Raw genomic sequence first — 23,933 nt, 5'->3', positions numbered from 1 at the left:
ACGTGATGGCATTGCACACACATACACATACACACACACACACATGCACAGTTGTATATGTATGCGTGTAGCAATATTCATAGAGCCAATGTGAGAGAGTGAGAGATTGCCATTGCTGTCGTCGTCGTCGTCGTCGTCGTTGTTGTTGTTGTAAGCTGGGTGGTTCTTTGTTTTGCACACGCTCCACATCCCCCCACAAAATGTGGAGCTCGTGACAGCGTTCCCGAAGCTATTGCCGAGCGCCCATTCGTGCGATTCTCCTCGTTTGCTTTAATATAAATGAAGAGTTGTTGTTGTTGCTGCTGCTGCTGCTGGTGCTGTTGCTATTATTGTTGCTGCTGCTGCTGTGTTATTTGCAGTTAGCGCATAACGAACGCACCAAGCCAAGGCAGCGTTGTATCAGCACAGGCCCGGCCTGACTAGACCTGGTCCAAGCCAGCCAAACAACCGTCGACGGATGACGACGTTTTCCGACTAACAACGGACGCGCATTTTCCACCGTTTCGAGGCGAGCGCATTGAAAATGTGCGACGCAGCGCAGCGCCAATGTAGACTTTAAGAGGGGCACCAAAGGGTGGGCACAATTTTGATATGGTAGGGTTGGATGCAGATGTTTGGGGGTGCGGATTGGGGCTCGCTTAAGCCCTAACGATGTTGCCGCTCTGAAGCTGTCGCAGTTGTTGTTGTTGTTGTTGCTGCTGCTGTTGCTGTTGCTGCTATGGCATTCATTGTTCGCCTTCAAGCATTGAAAATGCTATTTTTTGTTGTAGTTGCTGCTGCGTTGTTGTTGTTGTTGTTGCTGTTGCTGATGTTGCTGCTGCTGCCTCTGCTGATGTCGTATTTTTATTTCATACACTTTACATATGCATGTGTGTGTGCTGCTGATTTGTGCGCAAAACTTTTACAACATCGCCGCAGTGAACCGAGAGTAGCAGCAATAGCAATAGCAACAGCAACAACGGTATCGGCAACATTAACGAGACCCAGCAGCAACAGCAGCCGCAGCAACAGCATCAGCATCGTCATCAATGTTGTTGTTGCCAGTTTGGACTCTGCTTTGTCTACGAAAGGTCGAAGCCGGAGTCTGTGGTCTATTCTCTGTCTCTATTTTAATTTCTGCTCATCAGCGAGCTCTATGTGTAGCGACGTTACGCAAATTGTTCAATTTCAGAGCGTCTAGAGTAGTTTGGGAGGTAGCTTATAGGCTTGAGTATTAGTCTGTAGAAAACAGCAGCGTTCTTGGCGAATCTTAAGCAATTACCCAAGCGATTCTCAAAATTGAATTAATGAAACATTGTTATATTTTAGAGTAAATATTTAATCAGCTTGAAGCTTATTAAAGTTAGTAAATAAGTATAACAGATTTTGGAAATTTTCGAAATGATTTCTTAAGTTTTCTGAACTTCTAACATATAAATTTGCGTTAAAGCAACTTAATTGTGTATATCTGGTCTAAAAGCTCTTTTGTATAGCCTTAAGTTTTAATCATTTATTGATGAAATACACAGCCACAGGCCTTCTATGCGCTTCTCACACTTCACACTGGCTGGGTACACCCAATCAGAACGTACTCTTTTGCTCGTTTTGGGCGTACATACGCTTTGATGATTTCGATTTTGAGGCTTATCAACCCCTCAAAGCACACAGTGAATAATGCAGCGAGGAATTAGCCCAAAGTTGTAATTCCATTCTATATTTCGATAATAAAGGTTATACTGAGGGCTTTTGGTAAGGTGCAAGATCCGTTATCTACACAAAGGACTTTTGCTTTAAGCGACTCGCTTGTCATTAGTGAGAGCTTTCACTGTATGTACACTAAATGATATACTCAAATACATGGACACACTCACACAGGCACATGCATTTACCACACACACGCACACACACATATACATACAAATACATACATCTATAAGTAAGCACATGAAAGCAAACAAAGCTGAAAATGCGGTAGACCAGAGGCGTAGATATTCGCATGAACTTAAGCTTGCAGGGGCCTAGAATTTAAATTGGGAAATATGGAAAATATAAGCACAGAGTTGACATAATTCTGAACGAATATGCGTAGTTTTAATTAAATATATTCAAGATAAATATACTGAGAAATTCCAAACCCTCTTTGGGGCAACACTGGTTACATTATTGTTGTTGCTGCTGCTGTGATGCGTTGGCTGGCAGTTGTTGTATTTTGTATTTTGCCGCAGCAACAACAGCTACAACAACAATGAGTCGCATTCGTTCGTTAGATGACTGGCTGTGTGTAGCTTGTGTGTATATCTATGAGTGTGTGTGTGTGTGTACAGTCCTACATTTCCATCGATTTAATCTATCTGACTACGACATCAGCCAAACACACACACTCACAGCAGCGGCAGCAGCAGCAGCAGCAGCAATATAGCAACAACAGCAACCACCCAAAGTACGTAGAGCGTAGGACTGTCGGACAGTTGGGGTGTCATTTGGTCGTTCAGTCGCTCTGCCGTTTCGTCGTTGCGTCGCTTTGCCAGTTCGGCTAACGTCGTTCCATACAAATAACGAAATGGCATTGGGGTGTACACGGTGCCCAGACTGGGACTTGGTGTTGTTGCTGTTGATGTTGCCGTTGTTTTTGGGTGGTTGCTGCCTACTGGTAGAGTGAAGAACAACATGGATGCTTTCTATAGCAATAGCAATAGCGATAGCTATAGCTATAGCAATAGCACTGGCGATGGGGCTATGAACGGGCGTTTTTGGGTTGAGTTGGAGCCGCATAAATTTCTCGTCTCGTCTCGTTCGTCTAGTTTTAGTGGCTGTAAGTAGATGTGGGTTTGTGAGTGTGTGCGCCCGGCGACGTGAACGGCGCCACAATTGAACTGTCAGTAATCTGGGAGCTGGTGCTCCAAACCGAAATAGGGAGCAGCCTTTGCGACCCATACTAACTGTAAAGACAGTGTTGGAAAATTGCATTAAAGGACGTTGTTTTTCAGTTCACTTTGCAACACTGCAACACTACAGGCAACCAGATCCAACCAAAATCCCATAGTACAATAATTATAATTCGCTACAAATGGAACCTTTTCTTCTTTAGACAAAATACGTGCCTAACAAGTTGTTTCTGGCATACAAGATGAGAAATATGTTCGTCTTTTGTATTTAATACAACTAACAGATTTGGTTATTAAAGTTTTGTATTTGTTAACCTCTGTATATATTTTATTATCTTTTGTTATTTCTTAGTAAACGAATTATCACTGCTAAATGTTGTAGCAGTGAAGGTGACCCCGGCTTGTTGTCCTGGCAATGCGTCGACAACAAAGGACTTTACCAACATTCCCCAGAAAGTATGTATTAGCACGAACGAATTGCTGCTAGGAGCTGCAACCTAAATGCAGCTGACTGATGCGGCTCAGAATTGAAAGCAGTCAGTCTGGGCTCTGAGTTTAGCACTGATTGCTACAGGGTCATAGGGCTGGCACTGGGTGGAGTGTCGCTTGAGGAAATTCAACTGCACGAGCTGCGCTGTCTGTGTGCTGAGCTCACAGCTTGGCGCCAACTTTGTAGCAATCCATGTGCGGCCCAGTGGTCAGCAGACAACAAGAGAGAGAGAGAGAGAGAGAGGGAGAGGGAGAGAATGGGAGACAGCTGCAGGAGCAGTAGGAGTCGCTATCAAAAAAGGAAGCTTGCAAGCTGGCGACTCACAATGAAACTGCATGTTACGTATACGTACTATGGTACTGTCAGTATGTTGACGTAAATTCAAATGCAAATATAGCCAGAGACACTGTACACGGTTGAAGATATAGATACTCAGTTGCTTGTGTAATGGAGTGTGTGTGGATATGAAATATTGAGCGCTGCATAAGAGAAGTTGCACGCCAGCTTGACCACTAAAAAGGACTTTATAGGCTTGTAGTTGTAGCAACAAAATGAATTCAGACTCAGCCGAAAGACAATTCCGACTGCAGGCTTAACCATAATGTTTCAGGTTGGTTAAGAAATAAATGAACTTTATATAGAGTTCAACTAATCGTGCTATCAAATGTTTTATTGATTAGAATAAATTGCATTTGAGGCATATGTAACATAACAGATCATTGATTTATTCAACATAGGCTGCCTCGAAGGGCGCAAGCTGTTGCAGTTGTCGCTCAAACTGTTGATAACTGTTGCAAATCCGATTAAGGATTCGTAATGGCTGTTCTTACTGCCACTGCCTTGTTGTTGCTCTTGTTGTTGTTACGCGCGGAGCAACATTCATGCAACAAGTTGCAAGTTATATAGTTGTCAACGTTGCTACATTAAAGTGCTCGCCCATAAAACTGACCTTCGCTCAAGACTCATTAGCGTGCCCAAGCTCATAACACGAGACATATCCACTTACACACACACACACACACACACACCTACTCCATTTACTTGCGGCCGGCAGGCGTGCCCCAACATTCATTGAGAGTTTTTCACGCCTAATTAAGAGAACGGCGCTTGACAAAAAAGACTAAAAAAAAAAGTGTAAGAAAACCAAATAGAATTCGACTTTTGGTATGCTCGACTACAACATGAGTTGTATAAAATAATAATCTATTCAATTTCCGACTACATTGAGTAACAATTTATTCTTGATAACTCTCAATTACATTTGGCCAACGCACTTGCGCTTTGAGACTTATAATGGGTATTTACAATGACAACTGTCCTTTAGCGCTGTCATTTTACGTTGCCTTTAAAAAACATAAACAGCTTAACCGCAAGCCAATGAGCTCGGGGGAATCGTATGGGGTTAAGTGGCTTGGAGCTGGGTGGGTGTCTTTCAATTGGGGGAACCACTTGTTACCGCTCAACGCTGGTTTTGGGAAAGCGCCAAGCAACGCAGCAAACTGAAAAACAGCAATAGGGGGATACAAGGAAAAGAGAGAGAGAGAGAAAGAGAAAGAGAGAGAGCATTGAACGTAACACTTTCGCTGACGATGACGACAGCATTGACTGATGATAGATGGATGGATGGATGGATGAATTGCTAGCTGAGTGAGTTGCTTTTGAGAGTCGTTGGGTTTGGCTGCTTTTGGTGGATGTTTTTATGTTTCTGTGGCAGGTTGTTGGCTACGGCGACGAGAACGGCTGCCTTTGCCTGCCGCGCATATATTACAGCAAGCCACGGGCAGCAGCAGCGGCAGCGGCGGTGGCGGTGGCAAATATAAATGTAAATAAATAAAAAGCGGGCAACAGCAACAACAACAATAAAAATTTCAAGGTCGCCACTTGTCTGCTGCTTTTACGAGCAGCATGAAAAATGCAAAACAAACGCCAACAGCGGCGTCGACGCTAACAGCGCCGTCAGCATCAGCATCAGCAGCAGCAGCAATCGCGACTGTTGCGGTGGCAGCAACTACAAATGCTGTCATAACTCACATGCGCTGCGGCATGCACAAGCCGTTGTGGCAACTACAGACATTGTGTTGCAAGTTAGCTGCAATGGCAGTGGGGCGCGGGGAGCTAAACTGTATTAAACTGCAAACGCACGAAGCAACAGACGTTGCTAGTATAGAAGCCAACCCTATACCACCCACACGCCCATAAGTATCCCCCCCTGCACTGCAAGAAAGAGCGTTTGCTTAAGTTGTGCGTAAAATAAAATTAAAGTCTGGGTCCCACCGTATGTTACTAACAAATATTAATTTATTGTCGAATACATTTTGTTGTTGCTGAAAACTGGTACGAGCTTGATAAGATTTAATATTATTTATAAACAATATCTATTAGATAAGAATTAGATGGAGTACAACATATACTAAACTAAAAGGCGAATCGAACTGCTGCTAGAACATACAATTAGATTAAAGATGAGCACGGACCTGGCCACGAACTCTTCAAATTAATCCGTGTGTCGATTTAACATAGATTGTTAAAGTATAAAAAATTAATAAATATATATAAGTAAATAAATATGCGTAAAGTAATAATAATATGAATTGACTCGTGAGCTATTTTGAATTCTAACTTATTTTTATTCAAAGAAGTGTTTACAAACATGCTCAGCGAATTTCCTTTTATAAATAATAACAGTAATGTTATGTGCTAGTTAGTCCAATCAGACTGTTTCACTTCAGCAACTTAGGCTATGATAGATGTGTACGCTGCTATTAATTTCTCCATCCGAATCCATCTGGTCGTTCAAAGATTTCTAATGAATATTGCTTTAATATTTTCTCTGGGTGTCTGTGCGACCGCCGCAGTCGCTGCATCCCCTTTCTAAGCACATAAGTATGCAAAGGGGTGCATTGGCATTAGATTTTGTCTGCGGCTGTGCTGTTGGCGTCAACATCAACGTCAGCGGCGGCGGCGGCGGTTGTCTGCGCCGCATGGTTAGCTGCGTGAATAGAAAGCTATAAACAGAAAATACATTGGCCAATGCCCATGGTGCCTACGCCAACGCAGCTGCGACGTCGCTGCTGACATTGCAACCGCTCTGCTTGTCGCAAGGGGTTGCTAAAAGTTTTTTCACTTTTCATGGTGAGCTGCTTAAAAAAATGCAATGAAAAGCAAAGAAAAGAAAGCTTACACATACATGCATAAAAATCAAAAATTGCTCCTGGCGCACAACTTTCGCTTACCGACAACAGCCGCAACAGCAATAATAACAACAACAACAACTAACTGCACGTCCTGTCTTGCTTAAGTCCTGAAGGAAATACGCCTTGTCTTGGCTTTGCCCAGTTGCCAGTTTGCTGTTGATTAAGCGCTCCCAAAGGAGTTGCATTTGCATTGTTGCTGCTGCTGTTCCTGCTGCTGACGGTGGCTGGCGCGACACTCACACAAACAACAAGCACAAGAGCAACAATAACAAGCAACACCTTATACTGCTGGACGCTGTCGGCTGCTTCACACATTTGCATAAACTCCTCCACGCACTTTGACACGATGTTGCAGGCAAGTGTTTTGGTTTGTCTGAATGGGCGGCATTGGCAGTAGCAGTAGCATTCAATGAGGTCTGCGTATTGTGGGTGTGGCAGCTGTTGAAGTGTATGTATATGTATTTGGGTCACACACACACACACACACACACACATGCAAAAACGGCCACGCACGCATATCGCCAGACGCAGCCAAGCTACACAATCTCCACTTCACAAAAATGCAAACTCACAGACACACACGCACACACACACACACACACACTCACACACGCAGACGGGCTGTGGTTTCCGTGCTGACCTTTCACAGCGTGAATTGGCTTTGTATTGGGGGGTAGCTGGCGTCTAGTGGAGAAGTTGGGGCTGCACTGGCTTATGAGGTGTCATACCATGTACCTGCTGTGCTGAAACTTTTAACAGGGCAAGTCGTCGCAGTTGTACCAAACCAATTAGTGGGTCAATTGCCAGAGAGCGAGCATTGTTAAGCGGCAGAGCAGTCGAAGATAATGCGAGCAGGAAGGAGTTGGAGTGCGCGCAAAGTATGCAAAGAAAAGCCGCATACAGTGGCGAATGTTGTAGACTGACACTTGAGCTAGAATGCAATAAATTAATTTTAAGGCCGAGCTAAATCACAAATATTCAAACAGTTATAACCAAAGCCAAGTAACATATGAAACTTAATGTGCTCACACTTCATTTGTGCTTGATAATAAATAAATCTTGGAATTTAAAACCTTCTTTGCCTCTGCTATTATGAATTCAAACAAGTATTGCATATTTGTCTTTGCTTCTGTTTTGTTGCCCACAACATTTCGTATGCATTCAATCATTAATATTGAGCCAAGTCTAATTGCATTGCCAATTGTGCTGCAGTCCTTCCCAAAATTGTCTCTGGTTTTCTAATGTCTAAGACAAGTCGCAGCTTAAATTGCAAGAAATTTAATAAACATTGCTAGTCGCACACAAAGATAGCATATATGTACACACACACACACACACACATATGTGTGGATTTTTGGATACTCTAGCCACTGCTGGCGCAAAAACTCATGCACAAGCAGAAAACCAAGCCGACCAAAGAGGCTTGGACTAGGAGCTGCTGCTGCTGCTGCTGCTGTACGAAAACAAGGCGCTTGGGTTGCTGAGGCACATTACAACAGCAGCAAGAACAACGTTGTAAATTCTTGGCGTGTTAGACAACAACAACAACATAACATTTCTCTATGAAACGAACGAAGCAAGCAAACGCTTTACTCGATTCTCATTCGCTTAGAGATGGTCCGTGCGTTTAGCTTAGAATTTAATTGCAAAGTGTTTTATTTTTAGCTTGATGTGTATGCTTTAGCTTAATCGCCGACTTAAGAAAATTAAAGCTCCCAATGCTTTTTGAAAGAAACTTAACTTTTGCTTATACCAATCATATCAAAATAGATATGCAAGACTCACATAAATTAATTCTGAATTTTAAATAGTTTGATCTTACTTAAAGTACGAGCTGTGCGCACATCTCTACTCAAGCTGACTGCCTGTCCGCCTGTCCGCCTGCCTGGCTTGAAGTTCTATCTGCGCATCTTTGTAATCATCATCAACACCACGAGTCAGCCAGGCAGTCAGGCAGCCAGGCAATATCCTTGTCGGGCCACGCTACTTTCAGCCTCTTGCTATATATTTACTACCCCTCGCTCTCCCTCCCTTCCTCCCTCCCTCACTCACTCACTCTCCAGCTCACGCTGTCTCTTGCTGCTTGCACTGAAATACATTTTCCATTTTCGTTTTCATTTTGGCCCCAGACCAGAGACCGTTCAGCCAACCCAAGTCGAATGCCTGCTGCCAAGGCTTTGCTTGCTTGCTATCCTTGCTATCCTGGCTGCCTTTTCCTCGAATCGAGTCGAGTCGAGTCCTTGCTGCTTCATTATTTCAGCATGCTGCTCGATGCCGTTTCCATCTGATGGATACGTATACGTAACGTGCCCCAGCACAGCGTTGCCTGCCATTGTTGTTGCTGTTGCTGCCGTGAATTTGCAGCATTTTATCCGTCGCTCAAGCAGAGCAGCAACATGCAGCATATACGTATGAATGTATGTCCTATCAATGTGTCTGTGTATGTGTGTGTGTGTGTGTTTGTTTGTATGTCTGTTTGTGCTGACAATAAAAGTTTCGTACGTACAAAACACACACACACACACACGTATAAAAGCTTAATGCTTTCAGTGTGTATTTGTATGCATGTGGGTGTATATATATATGTGTGTGTGTGTGTGTGTGTTTGTTGATTATGTATATATGTGTTTGTATATGTGCATAGCCCTTCGTATTTCAGACCAAGATATTATACCCTTTAATCAACCATCGAGTAAAGCTGCTTTTGAGGTATCCAGCGAAATTTTGATCAGTTGGAATTTCAATAATATTAATACATCTTTAATATTATTCCATACAGTTTATATATAAACATGTGCAATCAAGCAAATCGTATTTGTTATTTCCAGATTAATTGTAATAATTTATTTGCTCCTAGCTGAGACATTTAGTGTATTCAGATGTTCGTATTGTTAATATTTTGCAGAGCATCTCATAGTCAACTTGATGCTCGGCAATTTTTGTCTTTTGGTTTGTTGCTGTGTTTGTGCTCGTTATGCCAATGCCGACAACGTAGCTTGTGTGGTGGGTGGCTTGGGTGGTTTTGTCAGACATTTGGGCTACACTTTGTGTTGAATGCGGGGGCGCAGTCGTGGTGTCTGTGGGTCGCACAACGGTTACAGAGTGAAACTTTTGCCCTATTGTGACAAACAAACGGCAGCGACAGCGACGTCGGCGGCGGCGGCGGCGACGGCGTCGAGGACGAAGCGAACAAGGCGATGGTCCGCAGGAGAGAATGAGAAACGAGCTACGAGCAGAGTGGGTGGCTGGACTGGGTGGTTGCTTTGTAGATTGGATGACTGTGTTTTGGGTGGTGGCTAGCGGGCTGGCTGGCTGGCTGGCATTCACCCTCAGTGAGCAAAACCCAACCGGCTGCCATTAGTTCTCGTCCTTCTGCACATTGGGCTCGTTGAATAGCAAAGTGAGCGACGGAGCGACAGCCGAGCATGGTCTGAAATGTGTGCCGCTTTAAAGGGTGTTCCGAGCTCCGTCCTGAGCAACGCACATAGCGCACCGCACTGTGGCACCCTCTATAGATTGAAGCTGTGTCAGGACGAACACCCAGGCACCCCACTCAACTGAAACAAACTATTGTTGCTGTCGCTCTACGAAAACTAAATGAATGAGGCTTTGGCTTTGGCCTGTGCCTGAGCATGTTTGTGTGTATGTATGTGTGGCTGTGTGTGTGTATGTATATTATGGTTTTTGTTGTTGGTTCAGAGTGCGCCGAATTGGTAAATGTTGCTGCAGGCGCCAGCGGCTAGTGAAGGCTCTAAACTGATGCCACTGGCTTTGACTCAGCTCAGGCCTAGGAATAGTTAACTATGACAACGTCACAACGATGACGACGACGGCGGCGCGAAAGCCCCACTACCCAAAAGGGATGTTGGGGCGCGCAGCCGCTTCTCATACTCCTCATACTTCAACTTTCATATGACGTCTCTCCTTGACATTTCTCTTTTTAACTGTATGATCTCCTCCAATAGGGATGGCTTGGGCCCGGCTGGGTGCCAGGCTTAGTTGTTAGATAATTGCGCACAATATCCTTGAAATGTAGCCAAGCGCCATTGCTGTTCAAATTTCCACCAGCGTTGCTTGCAGCACAATCGATAACATTTTGCCCCGCACACACATCAGGCGAACGAGCGCAGCGAACAAAACGCAAAAATATATATGTACGCTAAAAAAAATATAAAAACAAGCGAGTTCAGTTTTTTGGGGGCACATGACGCATTCTGTTTCAGGTTTTATCGGTTATTTTGCTTTAGTGGAAGTGTGCGAAATATTATTTTCTTTTCTTTTTTTTTTTTTGGCTTTTATTTTTTGTTTGGCTTTTTATTGTAGTCGGCGCTTATTTGCTTTGATGACACACACACACACACACCGAGTAAAGCTGAAGCTCAAAGTTCCCAAAAATTTGCTGTGCGCCGTTGACTTGGCATGATTTCAACAGAATACATTGGGGCTAACCTCCCTATATGGAACACACGTACGACCAATGAACAGTTGAATAGATGCACTCACTGCTCGATAACATTTGGAAATCTAGGTTTATATTTATATATAATATCATATGTTATCTACATATATTGAATGTTTTTAAAGAAACTTTGAGTTGAACAAAAAAAGTTTGAATAAAATACAAATTTTAAAGTCCCAGAAATAAGTACATAATATTTCACAGTTAAAAATATTATCCTTTGAGTTTAAGAGAATAAAAAATCATAATTTTTTTGTTAGATCACATTATCTTACCCCACATAGGATCAGTACTTACGTCATGCTGTATTTTTTGAATAACTTTTATTCGAAACTATAATTATCCTTGACCAACCTAGAAACACCCACCCAACTAAGCTAGTTGCTCTATTTAGTCTAATGCCTGTTTCTATTTTCAGTCCACAAATTTCGATCGATGTTAGTTTCTTTATTATTTTTGTTCTCGGTTGTGCTGCGCAAATGGCAACTGGTCGTCAGTGTCGTCGTTAGAGCCATGTGTGTTGGCCTGAGAACCAGCCACAAGCAGTTAAAGCCCTAAGCAAAGAGTTTCTCAGCTAGAGCGGTTTTAATGGAAACGAAGCAACCAAAAGGCAGCCCAGTGCAGTCAGAGTCAGTTTTGTGGCCTGGTGCTAAAGCACAGAATCGAATGTAAGTATAACAGTGTAAGTGTGTGTGTGTGTGTCTATGTGTATGGGGTTCTGTGGTGCCATGGGGGCTCAAGGAAATATTTTAGGTGTTACACACAATCCCCTGCTACCGTCTTGACATTTGCGTTTTGCCCTGCTGCTTGGATAGACCGTGAAGCACAACTGAAGCCTATGTAGTTGTAAAAACTTAAGATCTTTCACATACATAATGGACAAGAAAAGATTTATAGTTAATGTAATTCTCAATAAGCACAATAATTTGTTTATTTTACTAGACAAACAAATTAAAATGTACATATATTTGTTATTATATATATTTAAATATTATATATTGATATTAAAAGATCAAAACTATAGAATAGGTAAAATTCGTTTTTAAATGGATTGAACTGTTGCCACACTATGCGACGACCAAGCGCAAATTCCAACGTTACTTCAACTTTAATGTTCGGTCACTGGTGTATAAGTATATTTATATGTGTGAGCTCAAAATTCGCAGTGTTGACGTTCTTGCACTCTATGAGAAGATCCGCATGTATTAGGGTATATAAAAACTCTATTTTTTTTTATCATATTAGTGAAAAATAACTAACTAACTATTCAATATTAACATAATACAAAAACTGTTTAGATTTTCTAAATTTTAGAAAATATTTGCAACAAGTTTTTTTAATATAACGTATACGTATGCATATATCTAACGTATATACATACATATGTATTTATGTATTTTAAATATAACTTATAATCTTTTTAATTTTTCCGATAAACTGTTCATAATCGACAGTAAATAAATAGAAAAAATATTGTTTTTTTTTTTAAATGCATATAGAATATATATTAAGAGGCTTAAAGATTCTGAGCTCATCGTTCGATGGAAGTACTACAATATCAGAAAATTGATTTTGTAATTAAATGGCAAACTTCAATAAGCAAAGAAAGGGTATGCTAATTCGTTTCTTTGCCTCATTTTGACTTGAACTATAGCCAGAGTTGTTGCTGGTTGTTGGATAGTTGACTGGTTAGCTAGCATGGTATGGTCGCAGTTGCAAGCTTCGCTAAAGCAGTTGTTGCCTTCAACATTTTGTTGTTGCTGCTGCTGCTGCTTTTATTATAAATTTTTGCTGGCTCTGGCGTTCGTTTGCTCGCTCGTTGTTGGGTTTTTTTTCATAGCACTCGCATTCGTTGCTGCTGTCGACGTCGTTGTCTTGCCTGACGTTATACCAGCCCACTATGGGCATTTTATAGGAAAACTTAGTATTAATGTGGCATTAATTAGTGTACAGCTTTTGTAAAATAAACTTCAGCTTTGAAAAGAGAATAAAAAATTTTGTTTAAGTATGAGTTCGATATTTTTTCACGTTTTGTTTAAAATTGTATTTTTGATATCCAGTTTGTATATTCTGTACTCCTTATAATCGACTGTTAAAATGTAATAACACATTAATAACACATTATTTATAGTGAAAACATTTTGATGCATTTTTCCAAAAATCGATATTATTGAGATTAAAAAGGTGCTTATTAACTTTGTTTTTAATTATTGCCACAAAATGATGTCAATTGCCCCATTGTGCAGCACAACGCCATCGCTTCACCTTCGCCCCACCACACAAACACACACACAAACAGGCACACACACACAGCTACAGATACTCAAACAGTCACACACTTTGTGCGGCTGCTTTCGTCTTGCTCTCTGTCCGTCTGCCTTATCCCCAATAGCGTTACCATTCTATCGCTCTGCTCCCCACATTTGTTGTTGTTGCCGCTGCGGCGAAGTTTCTTGTTTTCTTTCAACGTTCGAGTCGCTGCTGCTGCTGGTGCTGTTGCCTCTTTGCTTGTCGTAATTTTACTTGATTTCATATTATTTTTTTTTTCGTCGTTCGTTGGCGTTTTTCATTTGCGTTGCTGTTGGGTTTTTTTCTTTCTTTCTTTTTATTTTATTTTTTGCTGTCGCTGGCGTTGCCGTTGCTGGCAGTGAGTTGGTTTCGAAATAAACTTTAATGCGAACATTTGTTTGGTTGAGTTTCTGTTTCTGTTGCTCTGTTAAATTTTTGGTAAAAATATGCGCAGTCAGCTTTAGAGTTAGATGCAGGGCACAAGCCTTTGGATTTGCTGCTCAGCACTAAGCGATGTACAAAAACTAATATAAATATTAAAATGTAATTAAAATAGGTTTAATCTAGCATTTTATTAAAAAAAAAAAAGAATATAATGCTCATATAATGATGTCTACATATATTTCTAAGCCGCACTTAAGCAACTGCAACAGCTGCGCGCCTTTTTTCAAAAACCTTCGCGCAGGCGAAGCAGTCCAATCAACAAAACATCAACAATCGAAGTTGCCGGAATGCTGTACATTAAGCTTAAGCTGCGTTTCACTATAAAATGAATATGAGTATTCGTTGCCAACCAACCAACAGACGATACGGACAAAAACGAACGTCCTCGACAAGCCCCAGTCAGGCAGCCCAGCTATAGATATGCAACCCACACATGCATACACACGCAAAATCATACACACATACATACATGTATATAAATACGCAGATACACGCGCACATACACACGACTGCATGAATAATGCCAGAGATTAGGGCAACACTGGGTAGTATGTGCTACTACATAGAGTTGACAGATACAAGAGAATAGGTAGTTAAATATTATTTGCCAAAGTACCATTTACCGATCAAGACATGCTAAATTATACATTTACAATTACATATCTTTCCGGCTAATTCTTTGAACTTGTATAGAATTTAGCAATTTCTAGCTTAACTAGATTTTAGCTTAAAGCTATTCACAGCTATCGGAATACCCCCAAGAATAAATGATCTGACGCACATTGAAAATACCGTCAAGCATATTGCGCTCTACGTCATCATCAAAGTAAGATGTAGAGTTTTGAAAAGTTCTTGTTTTTTTTGTAATACAAGTAACCTCTGCGTATACTACATATATATATATATATATATGTATATATATATATGTATATATAAATGTACGATTTTTACTAAGGGGCTGTCCATATATTACGTAATCACGTTTTCATTTTTGACCCCCTCCTCCCCCTGGTATTCAAAAGTAATCATTCGATGAAATCCATCGGGAAGAATTTGAAGTAATCCACTTCTAAATTCTCCACAACATTCTTCAGAACGACACATGCTTTCTGTAGCTTCTTTCGCTATTGACATTAGTTTTTATCTTTTCATCTACAATAATAAAATATTTAAGTGATTTAGTTGCTCTGTTAACTAATATTTTTGATTATGATTTACCATTGCATTACGCCATCTGACTGTGTGTATTCAAAATACAACTCGAAATATTTTCTCTGGCGGAAATAAATGTAGGCTTCAGGATTGAGTAACACAATTAAATACGGTAGATATTTTTTTGTCCTCTGACTCCGACGACTGAACGGAAACAGAATCAAGTGTGATAGGGGGCGCGTTTGTGCTCTAACTCGAAAGCCAGCAAGTGGGATAGATGGCGCTTTTGAGCAATATAATCTAGTATAAGAGTATACAACTTATAAACAGAAAGTGCGATAATAACAATAAAGTGCGATAGATGGCGCTTTCGTCTTCGAACTCCGAAGTCTTGATCGCTACAATCAAGTATAAGAGTATACAACCACTAAACATAAAAACAATAAACTCGACTTTTAAATTCAAATACAAAAAATCGCAGTCAAGTGCGATAGATGAAGCTTTCGTCTGTCGACTCCAAAAACCGATAGAAATACAATCAAATTGGTAGATGGCGCTATTTTCCAAAAGCTGTCCATATGCCGAATACTAAAATAATACTAAAACTGTAGAAGCCCGATTAACATGCACTGTTATTAAAGTGCTACCTATTCTATGTTAAAAATAACATTGCTCACCAGTAAACAGCTGTTCTTGCGAATTGAAATCAACTTGCCGCTTTTTAAAGAAAAACACGCTGAAAATGATGCAACAAGGCAAAAACTTTGTAAGTATTATTCTGAATAGACTAATTTAGTTGTCGGCACACAGAAATTCATATTATGTTGTCTTTTTAGCTGAAGCCGCTGCTCAATGGGCTTCGTGGAATGGCGGCACGCGGTGCCTCGTCTGCAGCACCCGCGAAAATTGAAAAAAGTGCGTAGCTAAAATATTAAAGAGTGTATTGATGTTAATTGATTCATTTACTATTTAGCTGTGAATACTGTAACTATTTTGGGACGTGTGGGTGCCGATCCGCAGTTGCGCGGTTCCCAGGAGCACCCAGTTGTTACATTCTCAGTGGCAACACACACCAACTATAAGTAAGAAACAAGCTACCTGTCATGTTTTTGATTCCACATGTTTGTATTTCACAGATATGAGAATGGGGACTGGTCACAGCGTACCGACTGGCATCGTGTAGTTGTATTCAAGCCGAACTTGCGTGAATCTGTTCTCGAGTACTTGAAGAAGGGTCAACGCACTCTGGTGCAGGGCAAGATAACATATGGCGAAATCACTGATCAGCAGGGCAACCAAAAAACTAGCACTAGCATTATAGCAGATGATGTGCTGTTTTTCCGCGATGCCAACAACTAGTTAAACAAAATATCCTGAAAAGAAGACCCTAGTTGTAAGCACAAAGCTAAACTTTAATTGCATTTACATACATGTGTATTATTATGTATCATATTCATCGAGCACAGAGGTGTTTTCCAAAAATAAAATATATACAATAGTTATATATAATTAGCTACGGTATATGTTATTCATATCGTTCATATCATTTGCCATTTTGCAGACGCATTTGGTGCCCAGGCTGCTAATTTTTAATTGATATTTGATTTCGGCAAAATTCTTTGTAACATTTTCCGTCATTTTTTCCAACCTACTTATTTGCTCTTCCAAGGACTGCAGGGTCATAGCATGGTACATAATAATATTGGAAACCTACGGAACTATTTGAATTTGTGCCGCTAAGGACAAGTTTAAGCCACGTGCTTACCACATTTAGAGGCTCTTCATGTTGAGCTGCATCGCTATTGTATTGTTCGATTTCTGTTTTAAGGCTGCTGCACTGCGCTGCCGAATTATCTGCCGATATAAGCAACTTTATAAGATCTACATAGTGGCTTGGCTTAAATGGTATATTGGCAATATTGTCTAGTTTTTGCGAATCCTCGGCACGAGAAACGAGGTGTTCCGCAGCGAGTAAATCATTCTCATTCTCCTGCAACTCGATCTCCAATTTATACACACACTCCCTAAGTGATACTATAAACTGATCCACGAATATTAGCTGCAGGAATAAAGTTAAAAAAAAATTTTTTTTTTTTAGCAAAGCTTGTCTTTTACATGTTTTGCATTTTCCAAACAGTGTTGCTCTTGTTCATGTATAAATTCCATTTTGGTATTGAATTCCGTTTTCAGCTCCTTGGTGTCCTCAATTAAAACTGATATCAGCATATCCAAGTATAAGAAAGACATGGGGTCCGAAATGGTTGCATCGCACATGGTGAATGTGAATAAATTCTTAGGAATTTATACTATTTTATAAAACTGCTAGAATTTTGTACTATAGAAAATAAAAATGAATTGTGTCTTTCGAATATGAAAAGCATGCTAGGACTTTGATCTAGAAATACCACTTAATAACACTAACCAACTAACTAACACTCTTCTTGTGCACCTCCATGTTAGAGATTAAACGTTATCTCATCTAATAAATTCAGCTCATTTACGTGCTCAATATGAACGATCCGCTCCCAATCTGCAGCGCTTCTCTCTTTGCCATATATGTATGTATATATGTATATATACTTGGGTAGCGACGTTATCGGCTCAGTGTTTACTCTTCATGTGTGCTATTCAGCCGCGACTCGAATGATTCGCTCACTCAACTCAAATCCCATTCGATTTCCAGTTGGCATTTAGCTTTTTGCCAGAACGGCTGCGCTCGCGGCGGCTTGCAGACGAGCGTATACAGTGATCATAGTGATATAGCTGCCATATAACTCCACGCTTCACTCTGCATAAAATGCAAATTTTCGCCACTTGAGTCAATAGCTTCAACCAAAATATATCTTGACTTTGAGTTCGTTCTTTTTACCCGGTTTAAACGTCGTGCAAATCTTAACGTTAAAATGGCTGTGGATTATGTTTTAGAGGAGCTCATGGGCAAATTGGGTAAGTGACTATTGGTTACCAATCGTGACTGATTCTTATCAAGAGCACGCTTATCGGCTATGCTATGCATATATGCTATGTATGTACACATATAAATAAGAGTAAAAAAACTGCAACTGAAGTAGTTGATGTGATAGTTTGGCCTGCTGCTTTGCTTATCACTAGTCTGAGCTCTTATCAATCGCATTTACTTAAGAGTCTCATGGCTTGGGGGCACACAATCAAAATTGTAATCAAAAACGCCAAATCTATTAAGTTTTGCCGCCAAAAGTGCCGAGCTAATACGCTTTTAAGCATAGCGTTTTGCTTTTTAAATTTAATAAATATCAAGGTTAGTTAAATTGATAGACAATTAACAAGCGGAACTGGGAGCACGAGCATATTGCACCTACCAAATATAGCTTTAAACAAACATTTCTGTATATATATACATATGTCTATATAGCAAACAAATCTTATCATAAGTACTAAGTAGCTGTCACGTGGGACTTGGTAAAATCTCCGTTAAGGCAGTATACATGATTCTAATTAATTTACACAGTAGCGAGCAAATTAAAACGACTTTTCATGATATTTACCTAGAGTTAGAATTGTGTTATAAACAAATGCAGGTGCCGGAGATTAGTAGATGACTGCGAGTCAAGAAAATTATAAAGTAATTGAACTGAATTAAATATTTGTCAGGTTATCAATCAATTTTTATTTGTTAACAACTCTACTGCAGTATTGCAAATTGCTTTTACCCATAAATAATATTGTTAAGGTCTAAATATGACTTGAGGAACACGTTTTCAACCGCCTGGAGATTAATGACCGCATTAGCGACTTTTACTTAATAGCACTAGCAAATACACACAGCTTCAATTATAAATATTTATTTGCTTATGTACATATGTATTAAGAGACAAATACCATTTACTTTGTACATATGTATATGTACGTATGTATTTATTTCTTTATGACGTCGCCTAATGCAAAAATTTTGAAAACTGGTTTTTGTTACAGTTTTTTTTGTTTTTTTTGTTTTATTTTACTGGCTAACTTTCATTCGTGCTTTTTTTGTATGTTGTCTGCTAGTCAAGGTAGAATTTTAATTATAGCTTTATGTACGCGTTCTTTATGATAATAAGTTTTGTTCATTTCTTCAATAATTACGTATAAGCATGTGGAGCACATGAAACAACCTTCAGTTCCATAGAACAAAACTAAAAATAAACCTAGATTTTTCCATTTTACACAGTTTTGTTTAAAATATGTAAATGCCAAAACAGCACTAACCTACCACAAAACAATAAAACAAGCTACATGCATAACAAATGTATGTAGATGATCAGGTGGGCGTAAACTTGATTTGAATTTGCAAAATTAAGCCCATCAACTAATTTGAAATCATCAGACAATAGTTGGCTAACCAGCCAGCCGCAAAGCATTGTTTATGCCACATATGACCATGATTTGTACTACATAGTAGAACCAAAGTTTATAATGTACTTGTAAAGTCATTAAAACCGCTAACTCGTCTAGTTAACTAGTTAGTTAACCAAGCACAAGAGCTGCCAATCCAAAGTCTGTTCTAACGCAACCTTCAATTTCTACTGGTATAGTTTTCAAGGAGTTCTAAAATGTTTATCCAATTAGCTACAAATATATATGAACTTGTTAAAACAAATCAATTCAACAGCAATCTAGAATTTGTGATAACTAAATTAATAAAATTTTAAGCCAATAACCTATTAGTTTCTTTGTAGCTCATTTGATGACCAACTTTTGTGCCAATAAATCCCACAAGCGTGCAATAAACCCACACATACGTACATACATTTATATTTGATAGGTTGGGCATATAAAATAATCCGCTCAATGCTTGATTTTGATACTAGAACTGAGCGCTACAGAAGGTGTCAATTTAGCTTTCGATTATATAGCATTACCGTCACTTATCGATCGTGCGTTTGCTTGTAACGTTGATTATGTATATGGGGCATAATTGAATTTAATTAAAGATTGTCGTCGCAATGTCGAACTGGTATTAATTAAAAACACTAAATGCTTTGCTGATCTATGACATAATTTTCCGGGAGCACTATAAGCAAAATTCTTAGACAGTAACATCACGTGTGAGATTATTTCTATATGTGTACGTAACTATTGTGGCATTGCATAAATCAATATATTTACAGATATATGGGAACAAATAGTTTATAATTGTCAAGCGAACATTGGACCCTGCGAAGCGTCTGGTATCTAGGCTACATAGAGATCACCGACGAGCCTGGGCAAAAATCAAAAAGCTTTTGTCATAATCAATTCAGTTCAGCGCCAACTTGCCCCTCCCTCTTTTTCTTAAACAGCACTTGTCAACAGCACGAGTGAAAAGAAGTAAATAACCCAACGAAACTGTTTGCAAATGTTTCAATGTGCATTTGTATGCCTTTCAATTGAAATCGAATTGAATAAATTCCACTTGATTTAATTGCAATGTCCACATACATATGAATATATATAGTGTTTGTAGTGACGACAATTCCATCGACGCCGTGAAATATGTCGCGTTACGCCCCATTAAGACCACTGATAACCCTGCGAAATTATTATTTACAAACATTTGAATACCATATACATATGTCGGAGAATGTAACATAAATAGTATTTGAAGTGCGCGGGTAATATTTGACCGTTAACATGGGATTCAATCTATAGGCCCTGGTAGAGTGATATTCCAGTTCTATAACTGGCATATTCGAACGTAGTTCCGTAGCGTCGTCAGTGATGGAAAAGGCTAAGCAACGTGAAGTTGGCTTCAGCGACTGACACGGTGCAACATTGTTTATTTAGTTATGTTATGTCAAATTCCATCAGCTGAAAAAGAACAAAATAAACAATAAGAATTTAAAAAAAATTCGATTAATTTCTATTTACTTACTTCACTTGCCGTCGTCTCCTGCGACATCAAGTCAAACACTTGGCGAGTGGCTCGCTCTCGCACTTCTCCAGTGCACGCCTTAAAGTGCACTCCGGCATTGCACCGGTGCTTAAATAAGCCACCACACTTGCCACATCTGCAAAAGAAAGTTTATTAATTAATACAATATATATATCAATATGTATATATATGTATATATATATAGAAACAAAACTTTCTCAATTTTGTACATAGATACTGTACATAGGTACTGTATATAATTATTTTTTTATGGTACGATGGTGTTGAGTCAAACTTCACTGTAACTACTCCTGGTGCTTTTCGGCGCAGCTCTGCCAAAATTTCGTCTCCAGCACAGCCATTGCAGATTTGCATATGCGTATTTTGCAAAATACGCATATTGCAAAATCTTTTGTCATAAAAAAGACCCCCACACTTGCCGCATCTGTAAATAAAAAATAAAAAGAAACTTAAAACTTAATAATATTAAAATTAAAATCAAAACTTACTGTGCTCCAAACTCCTTCTTTCCGCACACCTCCCGGTGCCGCTCTTTGCTTTCCTTCATTCTGAACATGCGGAAGCATAAAGAGCACAGCCATTGATCACTCGATCTATCTACTTCCTTTAGGAGCACTTCAATGCAATCAATGATTTTACATTTCACATTGGGTAATATGGTCACGTAATCATATCGTGATTTCTTCGCAGAGAAATCCGCACGCTGGTCCTGCTCGTCAGGTGGGGCGGCCACATCCCCCTGCATCATTGCAGCCACAGCCACATCCGTGGCTGCACATTTGAATACCATATACATATATAGTTGTATATTTAAATCTGATTAAACTATCAAATAGCTACATAATACTTATTAATATTTATTTCCTTGCAGGTGAATTTGGCAAATATCAATTTGCACAATTCTTTCTCCAAGTCCTCTCCGCTCTCACCGCAGGCATGCACATGCTTTCACTGGTTACAGTTGCCGCCGTGCCGGATCATCGTTGTTTTATACCCGGCGTAGACAACAGTAGCCATTCGCAGCCACCTTGGAACTCCAGCGCCATATTGCAAGCCATTCCATTGAATCCAACTGGCGAGTTAGACTCGTGCCATATGTATAATATAACTGCCGGAGATCAGAGTGTGATACCCTGCGAAAAGTATGTCTACGATACGACCTACTATAAGACCTCTCGCACAATGGACTGGAACTTTGTTTGCGATCGCCGCTGGATGGGCGCCATTATTCAAACGGTATTTATGTTGGGGACCTTTACGGGAGCTGTGACGTTGGGCGGTCTAGCTGACAAAGTGGGACGCAAGACAGTCTTCTGTTGGTCGGCATTGCTGCAGCTATTCGTGGGCGTGGGTGTGGCCTTTATACCCGAGTACTTCTCGGTAATGGCAACGCGCTTTGTGCTGGGCATTGTGGGCTCTGCCGGCGCTTACATCTGCGGTTTTGTGCTCACAATGGAGCTGGTCGGTCCTACCAAGCGCACGGTTTGCGGCATTACATTCCAGGTGAGTAGAGGTACAGGCAAGCTTGGCGTATACCTTTTGACCATTGATCTCTTTGCAGGCTGTGTTTGCTGGAGGCATCATGCTGGTGGCTGGGTGGGGTGCAATTGTGAAGGACCGGACCATGTTGCAGGTTGTCTATGGCTTGCATGGCTTATTGTTTGTGGGCCACTGGTGGCTAATGGATGAGTCGCCCCGTTGGCTTTGGGCGCAGGGACGTCCAGCCGAGGCGGTTGATATTGTTGCCAAAGGATTGCGCATCAATGGCTCTGGCCAGGCTGTGGACAAGGATTACTATGTGCAGAAGGCCAAGCAGCAGGCAGCCGTGGAGGAAAAGTCCTCAGCTGGCCTAAGTGATCTCTTCCGCACGCCCAACTTGCGCATGAAGACGCTCAATGTGTGCCTTTGCTGGTTTGCTAACTCGATTGTCTACTATGGCTTGTCCCTGAGCGCGGGCAAGCTCTATGGAAATCCCTATTTGATTCTGTTCCTATTGGGTCTGGTGGAGTTCCCCACCTATGTGGCGATAGTGTTTGTGCTCGATCGCTTAGGACGTCGGTCCATTACCTCCACGCTCATGTTGGGCGGTGGTCTGTGCTGCATTGTTGCCGCTTTTATAGCACAGGGCAGCACGCTCTCGACGAGCATTGTGATGCTGGGAAAGCTGCTCATTGCTGGCTCCTTTGCTGTCATCTATAACTACTCCGCGGAGCTGTTTCCCACGGTGGTACGTAACTCTGCCATGGGATTGGGTTCGATGTGTGCGCGTCTCTCTGGCGCCCTTACGCCTTTGATCACATTGCTGGGGGACTCGTTCGATCCGAAGATACCAGCTGTTCTGTTTGGCGTTGTTGCGTTGGTGTCCGGCTTCTGGGTTATGTTCCTGCCGGAGACTATGAACAAGCCCATGCCGGAGTCTATAGAGGATGGTGAGAACTTTGGCAAAGGAGATACTTGGTTCACTCAATGTGCTGGAGGAAAGCAACGCCATGACAGTGTTTATCCTGACGATCCCGAGCAGATGGTGCCGCTTAAGACCATGCAAAGCAAATAAGAGATGCCAAAGCCTTTCCATACACATTTTATTGTTGTTAAGCATTCCATACATACACAAACGCACACACACACACACACATACACACATATTTGCATTGGGGGACTGTTGTTGTCCCCAGCGACTGCATTTAAGTTTAGTTTTATCAACTTCAATAAAATCAGAAATTCGGATGCGCCTTGAAGTCGCTGTCTACCCACTACATAACCAGACAATTTTAACTGAAAACTCTTCTCGTCTATGTTCACTTGAAATGTTAAGTTAAAATTATGGAAAATTATAAAACCGGCTACCGGCCACCTCAATTTTGTCCTGGTTTCGACCATCACTTGAAGCATTTGTCGCTATTATTACAGAGAATGCTGTAAGCCAGCGACAAGCGACCATCTAGACAGGATCAAAATAATCAAGCTTATTGCTGGCGAAATGAAAATGCAGCCACCTGCTGGCTTTTGTTTGTCTAGAGCGCATTCTTTGGCAGATGGACTTGCAGCTGGGTCAACAATCACAAGTTTTCCAAGCTTACCCATATAGTGCTCCAGCTGAGCCTAGAAGATGCCGTGCTCTGCTCCAAGTGTAAATAGCTTCGATTAAAAA

The 23,933-nt window shown here is 40.7% G+C and overlaps 3 protein-coding genes across 4 annotated transcripts; 2 read left to right on the top strand and 1 right to left on the bottom strand.

Annotated features, from left to right (window-relative positions):
* Positions 1-15,574: 15,574 nt before the first annotated feature.
* LOC108602149 (single-stranded DNA-binding protein, mitochondrial) lies at positions 15,575-16,275 on the top strand. The gene is made up of 4 exons (XM_017990182.1): positions 15,575-15,658; positions 15,729-15,807; positions 15,866-15,974; positions 16,029-16,275. The coding sequence occupies exons 1-4, from the start codon at positions 15,635-15,637 to the stop codon at positions 16,249-16,251; spliced, it is 435 nt and encodes a 144-aa protein (XP_017845671.1). The 5' UTR covers positions 15,575-15,634; the 3' UTR covers positions 16,252-16,275.
* LOC108602148 lies at positions 16,179-17,232 on the bottom strand. 2 transcript variants are annotated; one of them, XR_001915233.1, is made up of 4 exons: positions 17,008-17,232; positions 16,658-16,951; positions 16,323-16,602; positions 16,179-16,265 (listed from the first exon to the last, which is right to left on the bottom strand). XR_001915233.1 is itself a non-coding variant. In XM_017990180.1 (3 exons), the coding sequence occupies exons 1-3, from the start codon at positions 17,164-17,166 to the stop codon at positions 16,402-16,404; spliced, it is 654 nt and encodes a 217-aa protein (XP_017845669.1). In that variant the 5' UTR covers positions 17,167-17,232; the 3' UTR covers positions 16,309-16,401. The 2 variants fall into 2 exon arrangements, 1 of the variants encoding a protein (XP_017845669.1); XM_017990180.1 differs by lacking the exon at positions 16,179-16,265 and having other exon boundaries at positions 16,309-16,602.
* A 338-nt stretch (positions 17,233-17,570) lies between these two features.
* LOC108603539 (organic cation transporter protein) lies at positions 17,571-23,538 on the top strand. The gene is made up of 3 exons (XM_017992451.2): positions 17,571-17,838; positions 21,654-22,285; positions 22,344-23,538. The coding sequence occupies exons 1-3, from the start codon at positions 17,796-17,798 to the stop codon at positions 23,334-23,336; spliced, it is 1,668 nt and encodes a 555-aa protein (XP_017847940.1). The 5' UTR covers positions 17,571-17,795; the 3' UTR covers positions 23,337-23,538.
* The last annotated feature ends 395 nt before the right edge of the window (positions 23,539-23,933 follow it).

The sequence above is a fragment of the Drosophila busckii genome, chromosome 3R, assembly GCF_011750605.1.
Source record: "Drosophila busckii strain San Diego stock center, stock number 13000-0081.31 chromosome 3R, ASM1175060v1, whole genome shotgun sequence".
In the NCBI taxonomy this organism is placed as follows: Eukaryota; Metazoa; Arthropoda; class Insecta; order Diptera; family Drosophilidae; genus Drosophila; species Drosophila busckii.
Note: the sequence above shows the minus strand (reverse complement) of the source record. Positions and strands in the feature narration are given on the sequence as shown.

Coding starts and splice junctions, on each gene's coding strand:
- LOC108602149 (XM_017990182.1), top strand. CDS start 15,635: ATGATGCAACAAGGCAAAAACTTT. Junction 15,808..15,865: donor ACCCGCGAAAATTGAAAAAA/GTGCGTAGCTAA, acceptor TTTACTATTTAG/CTGTGAATACTGTAACTATT. Junction 15,975..16,028: donor GCAACACACACCAACTATAA/GTAAGAAACAAG, acceptor TGTATTTCACAG/ATATGAGAATGGGGACTGGT.
- LOC108602148 (XM_017990180.1), bottom strand. CDS start 17,166: ATGTGCGATGCAACCATTTCGGACCCCATGTCTTTCTTATACTTGGAT. Junction 16,952..17,007: donor GTTTGGAAAATGCAAAACAT/GTAAAAGACAAG, acceptor TTATTCCTGCAG/CTAATATTCGTGGATCAGTT. Junction 16,603..16,657: donor ATGAAGAGCCTCTAAATGTG/GTAAGCACGTGG, acceptor ATAGTTCCGTAG/GTTTCCAATATTATTATGTA.
- LOC108603539 (XM_017992451.2), top strand. CDS start 17,796: ATGGCTGTGGATTATGTTTTAGAGGAGCTCATGGGCAAATTGG. Junction 17,839..21,653: donor GGAGCTCATGGGCAAATTGG/GTAAGTGACTAT, acceptor ATTTCCTTGCAG/GTGAATTTGGCAAATATCAA. Junction 22,286..22,343: donor TTTGCGGCATTACATTCCAG/GTGAGTAGAGGT, acceptor ATCTCTTTGCAG/GCTGTGTTTGCTGGAGGCAT.